The sequence below is a fragment of the Epinephelus moara genome, chromosome 22 (assembly GCF_006386435.1).
Source record: "Epinephelus moara isolate mb chromosome 22, YSFRI_EMoa_1.0, whole genome shotgun sequence".
Taxonomy (NCBI): Eukaryota; Metazoa; Chordata; class Actinopteri; order Perciformes; family Serranidae; genus Epinephelus; species Epinephelus moara.
This window is the reverse complement of record NC_065527.1, coordinates 7,320,519-7,340,474: the sequence shown is the minus strand read 5'-3', so window position 1 is coordinate 7,340,474 and position 19,956 is coordinate 7,320,519. Positions and strand designations below refer to the sequence as shown.

Here is a 19,956-nt window from a genome sequence, read left to right as displayed (position 1 = left end):
GTCATCGTTGCAAAAAAAGCTTGAAAAGTTAAATATTTATTATTCAGCTCTTTTTGCCAAATCATATTGTTTCCTCCTGGTTCAGATGTGTGGGTATGGATAGGAAGCCTGAAACTGATTTGCCCCTTTTATTTAGAGGTGTAACTGTAAAGTGAGCACACCCAAAATGGTGGTAATAATTCAGCTTTGCACAGGAAGACTGTGATCACACAACAGATGTTTTCACTTCCCTTAGGTTTGCTAACCCGCAGACTTGTTAAAAGTCTGTCTGACTGACTCAGATACTGACACATTCTCACCTCTCAGTATTTAACTCGACGGGCACAGCGTTATTATTCCCAACAGAAATGATGGCCAAAACTACAAATATCTGACCCAACAATTGTAATGAACTGGAATCACACTTTAAATACAAATCAAACAGAAGCACACAGTATATTCTTTGTTGTGATGCCTCTTTGTTTCAATAAAAAAATCAACAAGTTGAGAGGAGCATGTACACACACCAAAAAAGGAAAAATGGCTACTCCCTAGAGCTTGGTCTTAGGCCAAGGCAATTTGTGGATTTGGAAATTCTGTGTATTTACAGTTTCACAAGTCTGTGATCGTACGAGTCCATACCTGCTCTGCTGGATAAAATAGGAGGTTTGTCTCATTTGACCTTGTTTTCTTCCTGAGTATGTTCTCCTATAACCACTATCTGTACACCTGACAACTGTCCGCTGGCATCCAGCTGCAGCCCCTGAACCCCTTCAGTCTGTGCCTCCTGCATTTGGCACTGTGTCTCCTCCTCCGCTGCAGCCATAGTCACCTCCATCCCGCTCTGGACCATCATGGTAGCACCATCTCTGCCCGACTCCCCGGTTAGCTGCAGCTCCATCACTCCCACCGCCTGCTCCATCGGAGCTGGGTTGATCTCGATGACCGTGTGCTCCTGGCCAGCCTCCACCTCACCCTGCATTACCTCCTGCTGCACCACCATAGTGCCGTCCACCACCTGGCCTTCTATGGGCACCACCTCTGTGCCGCCAGCCTGCTGGCTCAGGTGCAGCAGCTCTACGGGGCTCACCACCGTGCCCAACTGGCTGGAGTCTTGCATGGTGGTGGTGCCCACCAGCGTGAGGCCAGAGGACGGGTGCAAGGTGATGGTGTCTGCCTTTCCGTCTCCAGTCACCATGTAGCGGGTGAAGACCTGCGAGCCTGCAGGCAGCAGGGTAACTGTGTTGGAGGATTGGGCCAGGGAGGCGATGGGCAGGCCTGCCACCGTGAATGGCTGACCCACAGAGGACAACGAGATGGGGGAAAGAACAGTGAACTGCTGGGGCTGCAGGGTGGCCTGCTGGTTGATGGGGGAGGTCAGGAGGGTGGTGGTGGAGGCGGGCCTCTGGAGACGAGGCCGCTTGGTCTGGCGCTTGGTGGGAGTTTTGTTTTTGGCAGGCTGCGGGCAGGAAAAGAGAGCTCGAACCTGCTGCTGCTTCCTGTGTTCTTCCAACTGAACCTCCAGGTCTGCACAGAACACACAACACAGCACTGGAGTTATTTTGTTCTACAGTTTTTTCTCAGTTTTTCTTTTTGCACAGCCTAATGTTGATATTTCATATTAATATTTATTTGAGATGGCAACAAATGTCAAGTCCAATCTAAAAACCATATATACCACTGACTTATTTAAAATCTCATCTGTCCTTTTTCATATTTAATTTTTAAACAATGTGAATTTAAAAATAACAAACTCACACAAACACCAGGCTTTGCAGTCGCCACACACAGCCACTGCTTTGGGCTTGTGTCCTATAATTAAGTTCCAAGAGTTCTGCATCTTAACATTTTTCATACTTTTAAGAGTCTTTTCAGGTCATGTGCTTTTTGAACAGTGTTGGAGAAGCCACTTTGGAAGCACAGCTTTGCAATCTACTAATTACTTCACTCTGGAAGAAGCTGAACCACAGCAAAGCGACCCCAGGGAGAAATCTAGCTCAGTTAACTAAAAAGGTATTTGGAAAAAGTAGTTCAAACTACTTTGTAAATAATGATCAAACATTCCAGATTGTAGAGTTGGGGTTCATTTCACCAAGTTGAATTACTCCGTTAGCAAGGTAACTTGTAAAATAGCATGCAACAACTTCCCTAATATTTGTTTATAAATTACAATAATCAATACGTGTGGTCACAGGGAGTTCATTTACAGTAGAGATGCGATGGTAAAATAGAAATAAAAAACAAATATAAATTCCTTTCCTTTTATGGCTTCAAATTGTTCGTAGTTTCAGTCGTTAATGACGCAAAACAATGGAAAAAAGGTAATTTAACCACTTGAATTACGATGCAAATATGAATGTAGCTCAACTACCAGCAAGCTACTTTTTTTTTTTTTTGGATAATTTAGACTAACTTGGAGTTTGTGAGATTTTGCAGGATTGTTTGTTGCTAAATTGCTCATTGCCTTTGTTCCCATTTTTCCAAAGAAATCAAACCATTTACTCAGGTTTCAAAGGTTTAAATGTTTGTGAGATGCATCTTAACGCAGCAGAAAAAAATTGATGTCGATCCAGGTTTCAAAGGGTTTATTAGTTTCCTGCCAATCCAAGGCAATGCACCAGATTTTTTAGTTCCACAACAAGAAGCATCTGAAATGCTTCTATTAATTTAATTTGTACTTAAATGTTATCATCTTCATTTCCTGCTTCAGAGGCCGTGATATTTAACAGTTTGGCACCATTTACTCACCAAGGAAAAGGACCTAATAAGGAACACGATTCTCACCTTATATCTGTGATTAATATTCATTAGTCTAATTAGTGCTGACAGGAGGTGGTAGCAGTAAAGTGTTGATGAGTGCATAAGAGGTGAAACATCTATGTTTAGTGGATTTTTCCTCTTGATCATTTTTATTCCAAGTGGCAAAGAAAAAAGAATAATCCAGGCTGGTAAACAGATCAGTTTGTTCACCTTATGGTGGCACTGGAGAGAAAAAGTCAGGAGAAGATAAAATTCATCCTCCTGTGGGACCATGAATGTCTGTACAAAAAGTCTGGTAATCCATTCTGTAGTTGTAGTTTAATCTGAATTAAAGCGGTGGACTGGCACACTGACACTGCTGTCCCTTGAGTCACGCTGCTAGCATGGCTAAAATGTAGATTTCATCTACAAAATGAGCACCTTATAGATTTACTACACATCTATGACTGAACAAGAACATAAACACAGTGGGTCAATTGACAGGGTATATGCAGGAATCCTGAGGTTAATTTCAATATCTTTTAAAGACTTTTTTAAGACCTTCCAAAAAAACCTGAAGACCTCATCACCACTTCAAGCTGTCGTTAGCAGCAACGCATCTTTAACTTACTAAACAGTTGTAGTTTGCTATTAAATCTATGGAGCACAAACATACAACAGTACTCAGATAAAATGAGAAGGATTTTTTAAATGTTTTTTGCTCCTCTATTTGGCGCCTGGAGGTGCGCCGTCGCGTGATGTCACACAGGTACGCGCACGGCCCCGAGTGGCAGTCCGAGTGTGCCTACCTACACATTGTTGTTTGTAATAGTCACGAGGAGGAAAATAAATTATATATTCATGGATACTTTTTGTCAAAGCTTGAATGCCAAGAAAATTTAATACTTAATAAAATCGTGATTAAGACTTTTTAATACTTTTTAAGACCCCGCGGACACCCTGATTGAGAAAATAAAAACACTGATGCTGGTGTTTTCCTGTAAAAAGTAAAATGAAAATCAGTCATATAATAATCATCTGTTTTTCTAGTTATAAATATGTAAAAAACCATTGTGTTTCTGTTCTACCTATGACAGCCACCAATTGTCCGAACACCCGAGGTCTCTAGTTTGTGGTTGTAAAGTCTCATGAGGCTGTGATTATCCAAGAGGTCACAACAGGTCATTTTATACATTGAGGCCCGTCTGACAGAAGTTGTCCCACTAAAAATGAAATGGCGACTGTGGGGGCTAACGTCATTACACACCAATAAAGTTGAACTCATTGAATCCACAAGAGTTCCAGGTTTCCAGTCATATCATTTAAGTAATTCCAAGACTGTTTAGGGACTCTAGTATGCAGAAATATTCAAATAAAATAGGCAAAAACTGCATGTATTTTGCCCTGAACTGCACGAGACTAGCCCACAGTGTGTATGTCGGTAGAAGGGAGACTCATGGGTAACAACAGAATCAATTTTCATTCAGATATCTTGAAGTGAGAGGTCAAGGGACCCCTAGTCAATTTTTCCCTTGCCAAAATGTTGCCTAACTTTGCATTATTTAGCCCCATTCCCAAGAAGCTGTGCCAGCTTGTTAGGTAACAATTGGTCAGGACCTCTAGTTTCATATGATACTGGTGTCTTCATTCTGGCTTTAAAATTCAGCCCGCTACACCCTCTGAGAGACAGTGACGTGGGCCGAGGATGCCTGTGTCCCCACAGAGTCACAGAGGTTAAGAGAATCAGTGTGGCAGCTGCTGAAGAGGAACCTTGTTTTTGTTCTGTACTCACTGTTGAGTGTGCTGAGGATTTGCTCCTGGCTGGGATCTGTCTGCTGCCTCCTCCTCTCCACCGTCTTCTTGACCGAGTCGAGCAGGCCGAACACTTGGGCGAGGTTACTGAGCACCGCCACCTCTACCAGACAGGAATCTGGGATCAGTGCGGCAATCAATCAAAGGGTCACTTGGTCAGTCAGAAAGGAGGAACAAATTCAGCTGTTGTAAACAATCAGTCATTATTGTTACATGAACCAACGGCAGCCTTTCTAAAAGCTTTCTGGTGTTGGTTTTTCATCCGTCGGCTTCCAACAGCAGGTGAATTTGTTCTTTCTTTCCATTTGTTTTACATTCATGCACCTTCGAGTGAGCCTTAAATCCTACACATGGTCTGTTTGGATGAGTTTTCCCAGCAGCCTGTACACATTAGCGTTGTTCCGTACCTGTGTCCTGTAAGGCTGCTGGCTCCCTGCGCTGCTGCACGCCGTTCAGCAGCTCCAGCAGCTCTGTGCTGATGTTGGTCACCACTTCGCCCAGCAAACCTACATCAGCGATGCCCTTCCAGAAGTTCAGTGTGTCCTCTGTGGACAAACAGACGATACACGCAAGTCTCAGTCACTGGTGTGCTCTGTGCTTATGTGTGTATGACCTACAAATGAACTGTCTGTGTTGGGTTGTGTGCTCTCTGTGACCTGAGATCTCATTCAATTCCTTCTTGTCCACAGCCTCCAGTGAGCTCGAAATCCAGTCCATCTTCCCGCTCAGAACCTCGGCTCTGTCCTCACCTGCCGTTCCGCCATTACCCAGAGCCACCTGAGCTGCAATTCACACAGGAGAACCAGCATTATGCTTGTAACGCACTGCTGTGAAGACCTAAGATCATGTGAATGTGGTTGCTTGGTATATTTGCAGCAAATGTTTGGCAGCTGATTCTAAGTCTTGAATATTGGAGCATCTTTGAGAACAGTCGATGCTACCTTGGACTACAACACTGACACAATGAAAGTTTCAGCGTCGAAAGGAGAAATTGGTGTGTGGAATCTTGTGTTTGATTATTAATCTTAATCATTTGATATGAGTCTGTTTTGGGTTGAATATAAAGCGGTTTAACTGAGGAACGAAACAACGATTTGTGTTTTTCCCTTTACATTTCGTAGCGGTGAAAACTAGCTATCCAGGCTAATTCTCCAACTAATTTAAATGAATATTTTTCTATGACTGTGTAGGACTGTGTTTATTCTCCTGTCTGGCACCCAACTTATACTTCAACTGGGGATAAATCTACGCTACCCAGCTGTTTATGCTGGCATCATGTTGGCTAAAATGTTGGTGACATACCAAGAACAGCAAAATCATCATGGTCATGTCCATACATTGAGCGATAAGTCGATAACATAAATTATTGTGACATTATTGCCTCTGTCTCCACATCCAGTGATGCCTGCTTATACTGTGGTCATTGAGAACTCCTTTCTGTTTGGCTGACAGGTGTCTGTAGTACAGCTACACACCTATGACACAGCTCTTAATTAAAGAGCCACTCCTAAACTCATAAGGACAGCAGCAGTGAAGCACACTGTAGCTAAAGAGCTCAGAGCTCAGGTTATTTGTGTAACCACTGAGCTAAAATAAACACTTGTTCAGAGAGAATCATGAAAATTTAATTCTTTTTAATTCTGTTTGAAATTTGCATGAATCTGGATGCAAATAGCTTTCTGTTGGCGTGTTCCTTACCCCTGTGTATGTACACTGCAATCATGAAAAGTGCGCCTTGTCAGTTGTCATTGCTTGTGTGGCGTTTACAGTATTGTGATGCAAAGCTAAGGCTTAGAGGTAAAGCTACACTTCGAGGAAGACTGTAGGGGTGCAGGTCGCTGTAATCAATGTGTCAAAAGAATTTCATGCAGGGAAGGAAATCTGTCTAACACAATGAAGCATTTCCTCCAGCTGGTCCCCAGTCGCAGTCATAATGCCACAGAATCAGCGCATGCTTGCATGACAGAATGTGAAACAGCAAACATACAACTTGTACATGGAGAATATTTTTTCTCTTCCTTATCACTGTTACTTTTCCGGTGTGTTCTCACCTTGAGAGGATGTGGGTGTGGTAAGCCCAGAGCCATCTGGAGGGAACCGTGTGTTGTTGATTAAGAGGTCAAACTTGGTGCTGCGACATGTGTTGGTGCACAGTGTGCTGTGCTGGTAGAAGTCGAGCTGACCTGAATCCATCATTTTTCTGAGGAGCAGAAATTAGAAAGGGTATCAAACAGTTAGTAAATGGAAGAGTTTCATTTGATTGGCCACCGCTGCCCGAATATCTACATCCTTTAGAACTGACAGCCCAAGTTTGATTGCTGTCTGAGCTGCCTGACTTCATGCATGTGCATTTTGTGGCTGGTTGTGTAGTGCTTCTCCAACACAATGCTTGTTCTGCTTGTTTGGATGTTATAATTGTAAAGGCAGCAGCTGATTAATGTGCAGGGCTTGGCTACACAAACACCCTGAGTAGGAGGAATACTCAAAGTAGACAAAAGAATATAAATAGTGCACACAAGCATCCCAAAATGCAAGTAGTGCTGTATATTCCTAAATGAAGAAAATATGTATTCTTAAAGCTGCATGGATAACAAGACACATCTCATCACCATACACCTAAACAAGTAGCAGCAACAGAGAAATTGTATGGCCAACTCCTGAGGGAGATATCTGTCTCTATAGCTGCTAAATGTTCCACTATGTTCACCAGCTGCTCTCTAACTGTGTACAGTGGGTTTTTAGAGCTTTTTAGCTGAAATCAGCTGCCAGCTGCAGAGAGAATCAAGCTTCATAACAGTGGAGTTTGATTTGGTTTTCTGGCCCACAGTGGGCTAAACTAGGTTATTAAGCTTTGCTGAGTTGTGGGGAACTGCAGAGTCGATGATAATTCTCTGCGGGTTCGTCACTACAAGCAACACTTTTTTGTTAATATAAAACTGTTGATTAGTGCAGCTTTGAAAGGGAACAGCACCTAAATTAAGAATTGCGAAATGTTATTTCCATGGCCGAGGAAAGCTCAGTCAATATTTGTGACCATGAGCTACTCTCACCAGAGAAGTAAGTCTCAAACTTGTGATGTCACACAGTATAAAGTCTGGAGCTGCTCCATAGACAATGAATGGAAGCCTGACTTTGTGGACCCACAGAATGTTTTGTTTTCTTTTTTATACCCAAATGAGCTTTATTCTATTGTAGTGTTCTCGGCTGTGAAACATAAACGCCCTGTTTCCACCGAGCAGTATGGTTCAGTTCCGTTCAGTTCCGTTCAGTTCGCTTTTTTTTCTGTTTCCACTGTGAAAAGTTGTGGATGGTACCAATGTAACCGTTCTGTACCGTCCCCATTTTTGGTCCCCCTCTGTTGGGGTACCTAGCACACAGATCTGGTACTAAAAGGTGGAGCTGTGAACACTGCAGTCTGATTGGTCAGTAGAGGACGGTCACTCTGCTCAGGGCTGAGTTGTGTCTGGTTTTGAGGCTCATGTAACCACTGTTCATACTGTGGAGAGTTTTATTAGTAAACTGTAACTATAAAATGAAAGGATGTTTTGCTGCCTCTCACAGCAGCTGGAGTCTGAGAAAAAAATAATTCACTGGGCCGACTACCGGCAACTTTTAAGGTGGAACGTTAACTTGTAATGTTACTCAATGCATGAGTTGATGATGTGAATCCATCAGCACACCTTAAATTTCACTGTGACAACTTTGACCATCACTTTAGTTTTTATATGACAGAGACTTTAGTAATGAGTGGATCTTCAAGCTTTTATATATCAATTTCAACCAGATTATGTGAACAGCATATATTTGGATTTGGGGGAAAGTTGTTCATGTGTACTTTAGGGCTGTCAACGAATATTCTAAATTCGAATTTAAATTCGAATTTGAAAAAAAAAAAATGGACCTTGTGAAAATTGATATTCGATTGTGGAGAGAAAAAAAAAACACCACCGCAGCTGTCCTCTTTGTGAGTGGGCGTTGGCATCAGACGCGCATTTCTCCAGCCTGGTCGACAAGCGGTTCTGCTCCCAGCTGTTGTCTCCGTCACCTGGCTTGACACATTCGCTCGCGGCTCGCGCAGAAAATAGACCAGACACCGAAACGATCGAGCCGGTCACGGTCCGGTGCTTCGAGGCTATTTGCAGCGCTTCCGCGGGCAGTGTGGCCACGGGTCAGAGAGGGGGGGCCAGCGAGAGGTCCGCGGTCGTTTATAACGTAATGTTATAGATAATTGTTTTATGTGTTTTAATGTGTAGGTATGTAAATGTTTTCAAAGACGTTTATGTTGAAATAAAAATACCTACAAGTAGTTATGTTTCCTTGTATTAATACACATAGAAGTATGTTTCCTTGTATTAGTTTGCCCTCTTGTGGACATAATGCGGAAAAAAAAATTCGAATGGTTCGAACCTATGAGTTATTTTTAGAAGGAATATTCGAACGGCATTTTTGAGCAATTTTGACAGCCCTAGTGTACTTACATTTTTGGACTGTCTTAGACCAGAGGAATAACGTTTATACATTTTGAAAAATAGGTGTAGTTGCCCTTTAAACTTGAGAGAAACTAATTAGGACAACTGAAGTACAACTTCACCACAGTGTCTTTAATAGCTCCATTTCCATTTTATAATATTCTGTTTAATAAAATATGCAGCAGTTACAATATTTGATGTATCCCTGATATTATACTTTTTTTTTTCAGAATACTCCACACACAGTATATTAAACATCAGTCAAAGAGACAGGAGGTTTAATGAAAAGCCAAGAGTCATTATCCTCATCTCATTTACAGCTCACGAGTGATGGAATAACGTCTAGTTAGTTCACAGCTACACGGAACATTTTTATCTTGTCATCCTTTTGGATATTTAAGACGTATGAGTCACATCTCTGCCCGTTACATCAGCGGCAATAAATATGTAAGAGTTTGCCTGCAGACTGTGATTAATTGTAATGCTGTGTAGTGCAACCAACCAGCACTTAGAATATTTAAATATGGCTTCCGGCTGACTAATCCAAATATAAATCTCCTCACCTTAGCATGACTCCACCCATCCTGATGGCTCTCTTCCAGTCTTTCAGAGTGGCTTTTCCAGAAATGTGCACAAACTGCTTCGGGCTGATCAGCTGGTCTTCGTACTAATGGAGAGAGAATTAGTTAAGAAATCAAATTAAGTTCATTGAGTGCAATGTAGAGGTCGAGCAGAGATGATTACAGACAAGAAAAAAAAAAAAGAAGCAAAATGACATGCTGTACTTTATACATCTGATATTGCTTTGCTGATACTGAACGTTATGTTTTCAAATTGTGTTGCGTTTGCTGGGCTTTCTGGGTCACAGCAGCAATGCCCAAAGTCTTACTAAAACACAAACAACCAAAAACAAACCCAACACAAATGCTTTTGGTGTGTTTACGGTCATTACAAAGATACTTACATCTGCCGTTGTACCTCTGTGAATGTCCTACATACTCTATGGACACATTCACACCAGGATAGTCCGGGGGGACTCAATTGGGCGGGGAATACCGAAAAATTGCACACCTTCATTTGGTTCGGTTCACTTTCACACTGCACTTTTTAAAGTGGACCAAACCACCTGGACAACATCATGCAGTTACAACAGCTGCTCATTTGGGGACGGTGTTGCCCGAAACCACCACTGACCAGGAAGAGGAAAACCCATCTGGAAATTCAATTCAATTCAATTTTATTTATAAAGCCCAATATCACAACTCACAATTTGCCTCACAGGACTTTACAGCATACGACATCCCTCTGTCCTTAGGACCCTCACAGCGGATAAGGAAAAACTCCCCAAAAAACCCTTTAACGGGGAAAAAACGGTAGAAACCTCAGGAAGAGCAACTGAGGAGGGATCCCTCTTCCAGGACGGACAGACGTGCAATAGATGTCGTACAGAACAGATCAATGTGATAAATTAACAGATAAATTAACAGTTGGAGTTGTCAGTGAGAAACAGCTGGAGGATCTGAAGACAGAAAACACAGGTAACAATCTGAGTTTAAATGGAATTATATATGGAAAAATAAGCAACCATGAAATTGTCATAATGTGATAGAGTCTGAAGCAGAGTCAAAGTTTTTAGCTCAGAGAAAAAAACATGTAGAGAATCTTCAGACTGAAACTGTGGAGGATCCGCGATTGTTCCCTGGGGAACTCCTTTATAAATCCATCCCCTTCAGCCAGCCTGGTCACCACAAAAACACCAAACACCAAAATGCACCGCACTCTACGTCACTTCCTCTCTTTGATTCGCTGGATAGTCCGTTTGCATTTCCCACTGTAAGCGAACCACACCAGGGTTCACTTGCAAGTGAACAGAGACCCCCAGTTTTTAGCGGACCAGAGTTCGCTCGTTTGGTCCGCACCAGAGTTCGAATGAGCGTTCACACCACTCCAAACGAACCAAACTATCCATTGAAGCGGACCAGGGTTCGTTTAAAGCACACCAAATAGCACCAGTGTGAATGCGTCCTTAACTAGGATGCTACTGTTTGTATGCAATCATGACACTTCTTACAATGAGGCTGGTGATAGAGGTGCTACTACTAGTAGGTACTGGGCTGCTAAAACTGAGACCAAGAAAAACTTGAGTAAAGAAGTGTGGTAATGTTCTGGTCCACCTGTTTAAAGCTGCGACTAACTTTCAGTCATATCTGCTAAAACTGTCACTACATCCACACAGTAACACACGAGACAGTCTGTGAAAATAATCATATTCCTCCACCTTGTGGTAGCAAATGCCATTAGAGGCTCTACAAGGAGAAGGATGAACATGATTTTTCCACAGACCATCCGTCTCGTGTACTACCACGTGGGTGTAGTGACAGTTAAGGCGAAAATGAAAATATTTTTTCTAAAACTTCCCAAATGTAGCTTTAAAGCTGAGCAAACTGATTTAGTTTATTCCTCAGCTGCTACAGTCTAATGTACAGTACTGTTTGCACTGCTGACAGCTGCCTAAATGATTTCTTACTGCTGTTTCAAAATGCTTTCGCGAGCCCTGGTGCTCAATATTTCATTTGGTTCAGAACATTTGTTGTGCTTAACTGCTCGTTACGGATTCAGCTTGACCAGCTGTGATTGATAAGAGTAAACACCTGTTTAACTCAACTCATTCATAACACTATGTTTGAAAAGATTAGTGAGAAAACTTGTTTTGAAAAAAGCTTTAAGTCCTAAAAAAGAACATTCATCATATTTAAGTGTTCAGGGCTTTCAACTTAATCACCTACTGTAAGCACATGCCCACTTATAGCTGTAATCAGCATAATGCTATTTGAAGTTTGCAGGTTTACAGTGAGAATAAATACAAAGGTAGCTCAGTGTCGTTTTTCTGGGACACCAGAAGAAGTACGTGTTCATTTTCTGCTGAGTGACTACTGAATGACCTAGTTGCCATTTAGCTATGTACAGTATTGATTAGTAACAACCATTTGTAACAGTCTTTTTTGCCATCTATGAGTGTTTAATATTTGAGTCAATGTGTCCTGTGACACAATTGCTTTTGAAGACCAGTGGTGAAACCTAGCGATGGGCTATATAGCGATGATACTTGATGTATCGCGGCTTGTTCCACGTGGATATATAAAATGATTATATCAAAAACATCAAGTGTAAATTGTCGTGTCATTTTTGTGAGCCATCAAGATGAGATTCGCTATGGTGTTTTGGTTTTCTCTCCTATTGCTCTCTTCCTCTCACAGACACACAGAAAGATTCACAAACATGATACATCACACACACTCCTACGCCCATCCAGACCACTTCCCCCTGAGCAGCAGTGTGTCAGCAGGCGAAGCGTGTGTCTTTGTATTTGCAGCGCTTCAGACTGCTACTATGCAGTCGCATTTTGCAACCGTGGAGCACCACTGTGACTTGCAAATATTATTAATATATGGACTGAAGAGCTGTTAGTTTGCTTCCAGCTTTCAGTGAATTAATCATCATGATAATCGTCACTGCAGTAACAGTTTACCTAATGAGTTTTACGATAGTGTGAGCAGACGAAGCGTGCACCACCATTAAGTCTCATTTTGCAACCATGGAGCACCAGTGCAACATGTGAATACTATTAAAGGGGAACTCATTTTTTTTTTTCAACCTGGGCCCTATTTTCCTATCTACTTTTGTCTAAATGAGTGATAGGATGTTCAATATGTGACATTTCTCCAGTATGAAGCTAGGGCTGACCTGCCTGCAGCCCGTGAGCGCGCTATATTAAATAATAGGGCACTCAGACATCGTCAAACAACGTCAAAATACATACTCTTAAAGTCCATTTTTAGGCTCGGATTGTTAGTATAATTATCCGACAACATAACAGAATGGAGAAATGAACGTCTGTGTTTGCCTTTAGCTGGATTCGGACATGTTCCTCTGCCTGTTGCTGCTCCCTCTCTCTCCTCGTCCCCTCTTCAGTTTCAATGAGCTCTGCGTCTGTGTACGTCTGTGTACTCCATGTTCAAATAAATATGGATGGTCATCAAATTCAAATGGCTCATCCAGATCCAGTTGGTCAAAATCGGGTAAAAATTCGTTTGTTGTGGCAAGTCAAAACACTCACTCAGAGTGAAAGTCTGGCTCTGAAATCTCACGTCTCGCGAGATTTGAGTTGTTGCAGGAAGTTACCGCTGAACTGACCTTACAAACGCGAGGAGTTACTCTGTTTGGAGTAGTCATGGCTGCATTTTTACCTGATTTTGACCAACTGGAACCTAACGAGCCATTTGAATTTGATGACCGCCTTTATTTATTTGAACATGGAGTACACGGACGTACATGGACGCAGAGCTCATGAAACTGAAGAGTGGACGAGGAGAGAGAGGGAGCAACAACAGGCAGAGGAACATATCTGAATCCAGCTAAAGGTAAACACAGACGCTCATTTCTCCTTTCCGTTATATTGTCAGATAATTATACTAACAATCCGAGCCTATCTGTGTGAAAAAATTCACTTTTAGTGGACGTATTTTGACGTTGTTTGACACTGTCTGAGTGCCCTATTATTTAATATAGCGCGCGCTCACGGGCTGCAGGCAGGTCAGCCCTAGCTTCGCACTAGAGAAATGTCAAATATTGAACATCCTATTACTCATTTAGACAAAAGTAGATCGGAAAATAGGGCCCAGGTTGAAAAAAACATTAGTTCCCCTTTAATATATAAACTGTAGACTTGTTAGTTTGTCTCCAGCTCACAGTGAATAAATCCTCATGTTTAACAGCAACGCTAAAACAGTTTACATTTCTGCTAACTACAACAGCTAACTGGCCGCAAGCTTTAAGTCTGCAGCAAAAACATTTACACTTCTGGCCCGAGACGAGCCGGGTGCTTCAAAAGAAAAACACCAGTAGCCCCTCTTTGATTTAATTATAACAGTAATTTAACTATATCAAAATATTATTTTTAAACCATATCACCCAGCCCTTATGAAACCCTGCGGTTGCCACTTTGCTTCAATGTAGATTTAAAAACCATGATGAATACCAACCTTCACACATTTTACATTGATTCCTGGGCACACGAATTTCTTCACTAGCAACACAGCTTTACAGTCGCCGCAAGTTATGGGACAGCCAATTTCAACGTCATCTCCGTCTGTTTGTTCTAAAACAGTGAAAAGATACACATGACATTTCAACGTGAGGAAAGCAGGGGAAAACAAGCTTTTTGTAACGTAATGTGCACAATGTGAGCATGACTAAATCTTTCAAGTTGTCCAAATATTATTCTGACAATCTCTTACCTGGATGTGCTTCAACAGCCATGACAGCTGCATCTGTTTCAGCAGATTCATCTCTGAAAAGACAACAGTTGGCATTTTCACATTCCTTCTTCGTAGTACAGAGGACACTGTCTGTCTATCTTGTATCTCAGTATCTACACACGAGCAGTACTCTTTACTACTACTGTAATCAACACCTAATCATGGCGTATCATCTTGAATCTTGAATTGCTCTGAAGTGACCTGAACTGTAGTTTGAGGCTACATCCTAGCCTAGTCTCAGAAAGCCTGGGTTCAGTACCTACCCAGGGGTTATTGGCTGGAGCTGGAGGATGACCTGAGTCTTATTAGGGTCATCAGCGTCTCCTTCACCGTCAGCTTTCACCATTACCACCTCCCCCATGGACACCGTGACCTCGTCGGTGGTCGCCATCACACTCAGAGAAGACTACAGAGGGGGGCTGCTTTCATACAACAGCTATCCAGGAGTTTGTTCATCTGAAACACAAGACAAATACATAAAAAAACATTCTATGAAAGATGATATGTAGCCCATAAATATTTATCTTGCTCTCATATAGTCTTAACGTTAGTAATGTCAAGACACTGAGATTAAAAGCAACTTTTGAACTGAGTTAAAGAAAGTTTTAAAGTCAAAGTTATTCGCAAAACAGCAACATGTGCCGGTTGGATGTACTGCCAAATTCACAGAAACGACACTGAAGACAGTTTATGTAGTGAATTGAAAATTCCATTTAATCGTGCGACACCTGTGGCATCATATCGTGTGATCACACTCCACATTTTAGTGTCCTTCAATTCTGACAATCCCAAGGCACAGCTGCGAAGTCATGATGCTGTTTAATCAGTTTGTCAGGTGGATGGATTATCTTGAAAAGAGAGAAGTGCTCATGAACACGAATTTGATCAAATCTGTGACCAAAATTTGAGAGAAATACTTCTATTGAGTTTATGAAAAAAGTCTTAGATCTTTAACTAAAACCTGTAAAAATGGGAGCAAAAACAGAAGTTTTGCTTTTAAATTTCTGTTCGGGATGCACAATAGTATCAGCACGTCATCGGTATCGGCCGATATTGGCTTTAAAATGAACCGACCAACATGCCTTTTCTTGTTTTCCACAATGAATGAATATTACATACACTGAAAAAACATTGTATTTCATGTCTCCATCTGCCGTTGAGCTGTCATGGTAACAGTATGGATGTATAATATAATGGCAGTTACAGACGAGACTTGATGATCCCTTAAATTAGGTGGGAAAAAAGTGAATCGATATCGGTATTGGTCAAATGAGTTTATTATCAACACATCAGATATCAGCAAACAATCCTATATCGTGCATCCCTTATTTTTGTTCAGTATGGTTAACGGCACTTTTTAACTGAAGTGTAGACATACGACATGTTTAGTTACATGTGAGCATGTTGTAACGTACTGTAAAACTTCAATTAAATGCCTCCTCGTCCCTCCTAGTACACATTTTGATAAATAAAAACCTGTTTCAATTAGATGCCTGGAAGTTCTTCCAAAACCGGGTTGTTGGCTACCTCAAATTATGTGTCCATCCCTCAATTACCCTGAAAGTTATTCATATTTCTTTAGTCCATAAGGGTCCTCAGATCAAAAGAATTAAAAGGGTTTTCATAAATATCAATCCAAGTTGTGAGTATTGTTTTAACAGGATAAAGTGGGGTTGTGTCGGTATGCTGGGTGCCATAATCCCCAAGTGCCATAACTCACTCTCTCTCTGATGTCTGTCGCAGCTAGATCAAATCACTGAATCATAACTGATACATTATCAGTAGCCTCATTTTTTTATAAGTAATATTCATACCAGTTCAAATAAACAATTGGATTGAGTTTTCCAATCTTTGCTGAGCATCAGTTTTGTGTGAAAGGAATTAAAGACCTGTCCCAAATATAGGCCTGTTGATTTCAAATAATAGCCCGGGCTATTAATCAGTCCCTCCAGAAAATCACGATCTTGCGATCGCAATAATTAACGCAAATTCAAAGAAAGTCCGCAACATTTGTGGGAGCTTGCAATTTTTCAAACGTCCTGCGATTTTTCCGCATTTTCCAGCCGACGGGAAGTCGTCGCGCATGCAGCGTCATTTGAAATGTCATCAGACGCACTAATGGCATTGCACTGTGGAAAAACACCCTGTACTGACATAAGAATTTCCACTGTTTAAATGCATACAATATGTGTTGAATGCATTAAAATGTTAGGTTTACAGAAGATGTAGCTTACATGTTGTTTTACAGTCACATTGTCTGGTTTGAGAGCTACAATATTCACTCAGGATTTTTTGCAACATTACTGGAGTCCATGTGTTGAAACTAATTAAATAAAACTAAAGAAGAGAACTATAAAAACATTTGCAGCTATTTTTGAAATATTCAGTATGATTGTTATAGCAAGTGACTACATGACTTATTTTTTGGGAGGAATTAAAAAAAAAAATCACATTTTTTTTTCTCCTTTTGTCATTAGCCACAATTTTTGTCATTTACCGCAATTTCCGGCAAAAAAAATCACATAAAAATGCTGCAATTTTCATCGCAATTTTTGACAAAATTGGCGCAAATTCAAGTTTTTCTTTTGTTGCGAGATCCTGGAGGGACTGCTTAATTGAAAGGTTACAGTAGTTAGGGCGGTTGTCAGCTGATTCACTCTCCCTACCATGAAGAAAAACAAACCTCATTTAGCAATTTGTCATTTTAATGTTGCTGAGAAAGTTAACCACTTGTACAACATGATTAATATGTTAAAATTCATGAATTGGTGAATATCTGTCTCACATGATGTGACTGTATATCTGCTAATTTAAACCGAACATGGGGCATTTTGTATTTTACAAATGGTTCAACCCCAAATAGATATGATATCGCGAGCATAGACTGTGTATTACTTGGGTTAATACAATATTATTTATTTTAAATGAACTATTTCGTGGTGTGCACACAGGGGTGGCAAATATCACGAGACCACAATGACTGGTACATTATTATAAGCCGTGGTGTGTCGGGTAGTTATCCACGCAAATTGAAACTGCACATGCACACGCACTTTTACAAAGTGTCAGACAGTGCAGTGAGATGTAACGGTAACGTTAGTGAGCTTCACTCCGCGCATTGAGGCATAGAAACCGCAGCTTTGCGCGATTTTGGGAGATGCTAAGTGAGGTGCGGTGTAGCAGACCGTTCCCCGCCACACTTGAGGTAAACCATCCGTATAGTCACCGATAACAGACTCCTGTGTGTTAAAGTTAAGTGGGCTATCACGACCGCCGTGGGCAGCTGACTGCTTTTCGCCGCTGAGATGCACACAGCTCCTCAGACTCGGCTCGGCGGTAGCCATTATGGCTAACGCAAGGGCGTAACTTAATGTGTGGCAAACTGGACAATGTTGTCAACTATACGGTCCGAGACGGGTAAAGCTTTGCATTTACAGTGTGACGGTTACGTGCCGCTTGTCTCTGAACCGTACGTCCCTTCGTAACTCTGCATTTTAACTCTCCGCTCCCCCTCAAAATGACGTCTCCCTGTGCGGCGGCACGTACAGCAAACAACGGCACGGCGGCGGCGTTGCCCCTCCATTCTGTACGAGCCTGGCTGGCTGAACCCCATCCGCAATGTACCCGCACCCCCCGGCTCAAACTGCCGCTAGTGTCCTAACACCGGCCCATATGTTACACACAAGTCTATTTCAGCCCACATAGTGAAAAAGTGCTTGTCCTTACCGTTTTATGGAGAGAAACGCAGCCCTAGATTGAGCAGAGCTGCGGCGCATGCGCACTCCGCTGATAAAGCTTGACTTCCTGCTGAACAGCGCTCGCCTTGTTATCACGCTCCTGTAAACCCTGACTAAACTCATCTGCAGCCAGTTTCACTCACTGCGACTAAAGTCACTTTATTATACGTTAGAAAGTGAAGGGTATTTAACGTGTGGCGACACCTTTGGTTTGTATAGGCTTCAGTTATTAAGTCAGATCTCGTGGATTGTATCTAAGCTGCTTGTGTCCACTGTAATGTAGTGTTTGGGTTGTTTGACATATGAATACTGAAACCTGGAGCAGCCTGGGTATTTAATAAAGTTTATTAGTGATTAGACTCGTTTTCAAAGGGGTCCTTCACAAACACACATCATGCCCATAAGCCCACAATATCCTCACATAATAAAGGGATGGATATGCCACAAGACACACAGAGCATCAATATACCACCACTACCACCAACAACAACATTAACATTAACATTAACCATCAGGCACAGTAACATGATGTTTTAAGAAAGGATAATAACAGATTTTTAAAGAGGAGCAGTGAGCAAATTATTCCAATCAGAGGGAGCTTTAAATCTGAATGTGCATCTTTTGGGAACTAAAAAGTAAGGTTGCTGAGTGTGTCTAAGTGAGTATGAAGATAGGCTATATGGTGTTAAGTACTGCTTTAAAAAATGAAAATGCACTGGAGCCAGTGGTAATGTCAGTTTCATACATTGAGCAGTGATGAGTTCAGAAGGAACACCTTAACATAAATCTACAGAGGTTATTGTAAATGACATTAAGAGGTTGAAGATATGTTTCACAGGTATTCAGCACAGTCCAATATTGGCAGCAACAACTGTTCAGCAATTCTTTTGCTTGTGTGAAAGTTATAAAGCAATTTTTGGAACGATATAGTTTCGCTAAATTGCAGTTGAATTTATTAATTATTGAGTCAATATGTTGTTTGAAAGAGAGCTTTTGATCAGTCCAGAGACCAAGGTATTCAAACCTGAGCAAAGTGGCTCGATATTTTTCAAAAACATGGAAAGAACACTATGAGCAACTCAGAAAAAAAAGGCCCAAAAATTGCAAGAAATTTGTAAAAGGAGAAAATTAGTTAAAAAAAAATAGAAATAAAATAAAAAATAAAATAAATATAAAAAGAAAAAGAAGAAACATTAAAAAAACAAAACAATTAATGACCTGGAAAAAGTGCTAGCTTTTTTATTTTTTCCCTATTTTTTTTTTTTTTTTTTTTTAAATAACTTTCTGAATCTCTTAATTCTTTGCAATTTGTGGGACATTTCTCATTAAGTTGCTCACTGCCTTTTTCACGTGTTTGAAAGAAACTGCACCTATTTGCTCAGGGTTCAAACGTTTAAAAGAGACAGACAATTCTGAAAAGTCACCAAGACATACATACATGCTGCAGTCATTTAGACCATTTTGATGTTTTCTTTCACAGCAGGAGATGGGGCGCCAGGACGAGAGATCACTAGCAGCCCCTGGGTTAAAAAATTATGCTTCCGAAATCTCTTGATGGCGATTCCGCAAGAAGAGTGGTTAACCCCACCCCTCCTGTGCCAAGCATGGCAGAAGCCCTTTTTAACGAGGCACGTGAACATCCCTCGCCCTCACCAGTGGCGACATGTTCCTCACTCAGAGGTTTGGCAAATATATAGTTGCCTCTGTGTGTGACTGTTTTATGGTGTAGTGCAGAATCATCATACACTTTAATATGTGTTATACGAACTATGTCACCATTGGTCAGTTATTTTCGAAGATTGAGTATATTTGGTTGTGGAGGTTTGACTGTCGCAAAGCATGATGGGTAGAAAAGATGAGCATCAGCCTTGTGTTGTTGGCTCTTATTGGTTGTTGAGCGCA

At 41.3% G+C, this 19,956-nt stretch overlaps 2 protein-coding genes and 1 non-coding gene across 5 annotated transcripts in view; 1 reads left to right on the top strand and 2 right to left on the bottom strand.

The window, feature by feature from the left end:
• The window catches only part of rpl15 (ribosomal protein L15), a 993,591-nt gene that overhangs the window by 337,505 nt on the left and 636,130 nt on the right, over positions 1 to 19,956 (top strand). The gene's annotated exons all lie outside the window — the stretch shown is intronic.
• gmeb1 (glucocorticoid modulatory element binding protein 1) lies at positions 27 to 19,729 on the bottom strand. 3 transcript variants are annotated; one of them, XM_050034628.1, is made up of 10 exons: positions 19,493 to 19,729; positions 14,581 to 14,773; positions 14,297 to 14,349; positions 14,042 to 14,157; positions 9,563 to 9,666; positions 6,582 to 6,730; positions 5,187 to 5,312; positions 4,938 to 5,075; positions 4,511 to 4,633; positions 27 to 1,506 (listed from the first exon to the last, which is right to left on the bottom strand). In XM_050034628.1, exons 2-10 carry the CDS (start codon positions 14,706 to 14,708, stop codon positions 653 to 655), a joined length of 1,791 nt encoding a protein of 596 aa, XP_049890585.1. In that variant the 5' UTR covers positions 14,709 to 14,773; positions 19,493 to 19,729; the 3' UTR covers positions 27 to 652. The 3 variants fall into 3 exon arrangements, with proteins under 3 accessions (XP_049890585.1, XP_049890583.1, XP_049890584.1); XM_050034626.1 differs by having other exon boundaries at positions 4,511 to 4,648; positions 19,493 to 19,726; XM_050034627.1 differs by lacking the exon at positions 19,493 to 19,729 and adding an exon at positions 18,044 to 18,122 and having other exon boundaries at positions 4,511 to 4,648.
• LOC126384575 (U11 spliceosomal RNA) lies at positions 19,542 to 19,676 on the bottom strand. The gene has a single exon (XR_007569320.1). It is a non-coding gene; the product is annotated as a U11 spliceosomal RNA (small nuclear RNA).

Bases quoted from the DNA above. Each gene is read 5' to 3' on its own strand.
- gmeb1 (XM_050034626.1), bottom strand. From the start codon at position 14,708: ATGGCGACCACCGACGAGGTCACGGTGTCCATGGGGGAGGTGGTAATG. The intron at 5,313-6,581 runs GTGAGAACACAC...TGTGAATTGCAG, and splicing joins CACACCCACATCCTCTCAAG to CTCAGGTGGCTCTGGGTAAT. The intron at 4,649-4,937 runs GTACGGAACAAC...CACTGATCCCAG, and splicing joins AGCAGCCTTACAGGACACAG to ATTCCTGTCTGGTAGAGGTG.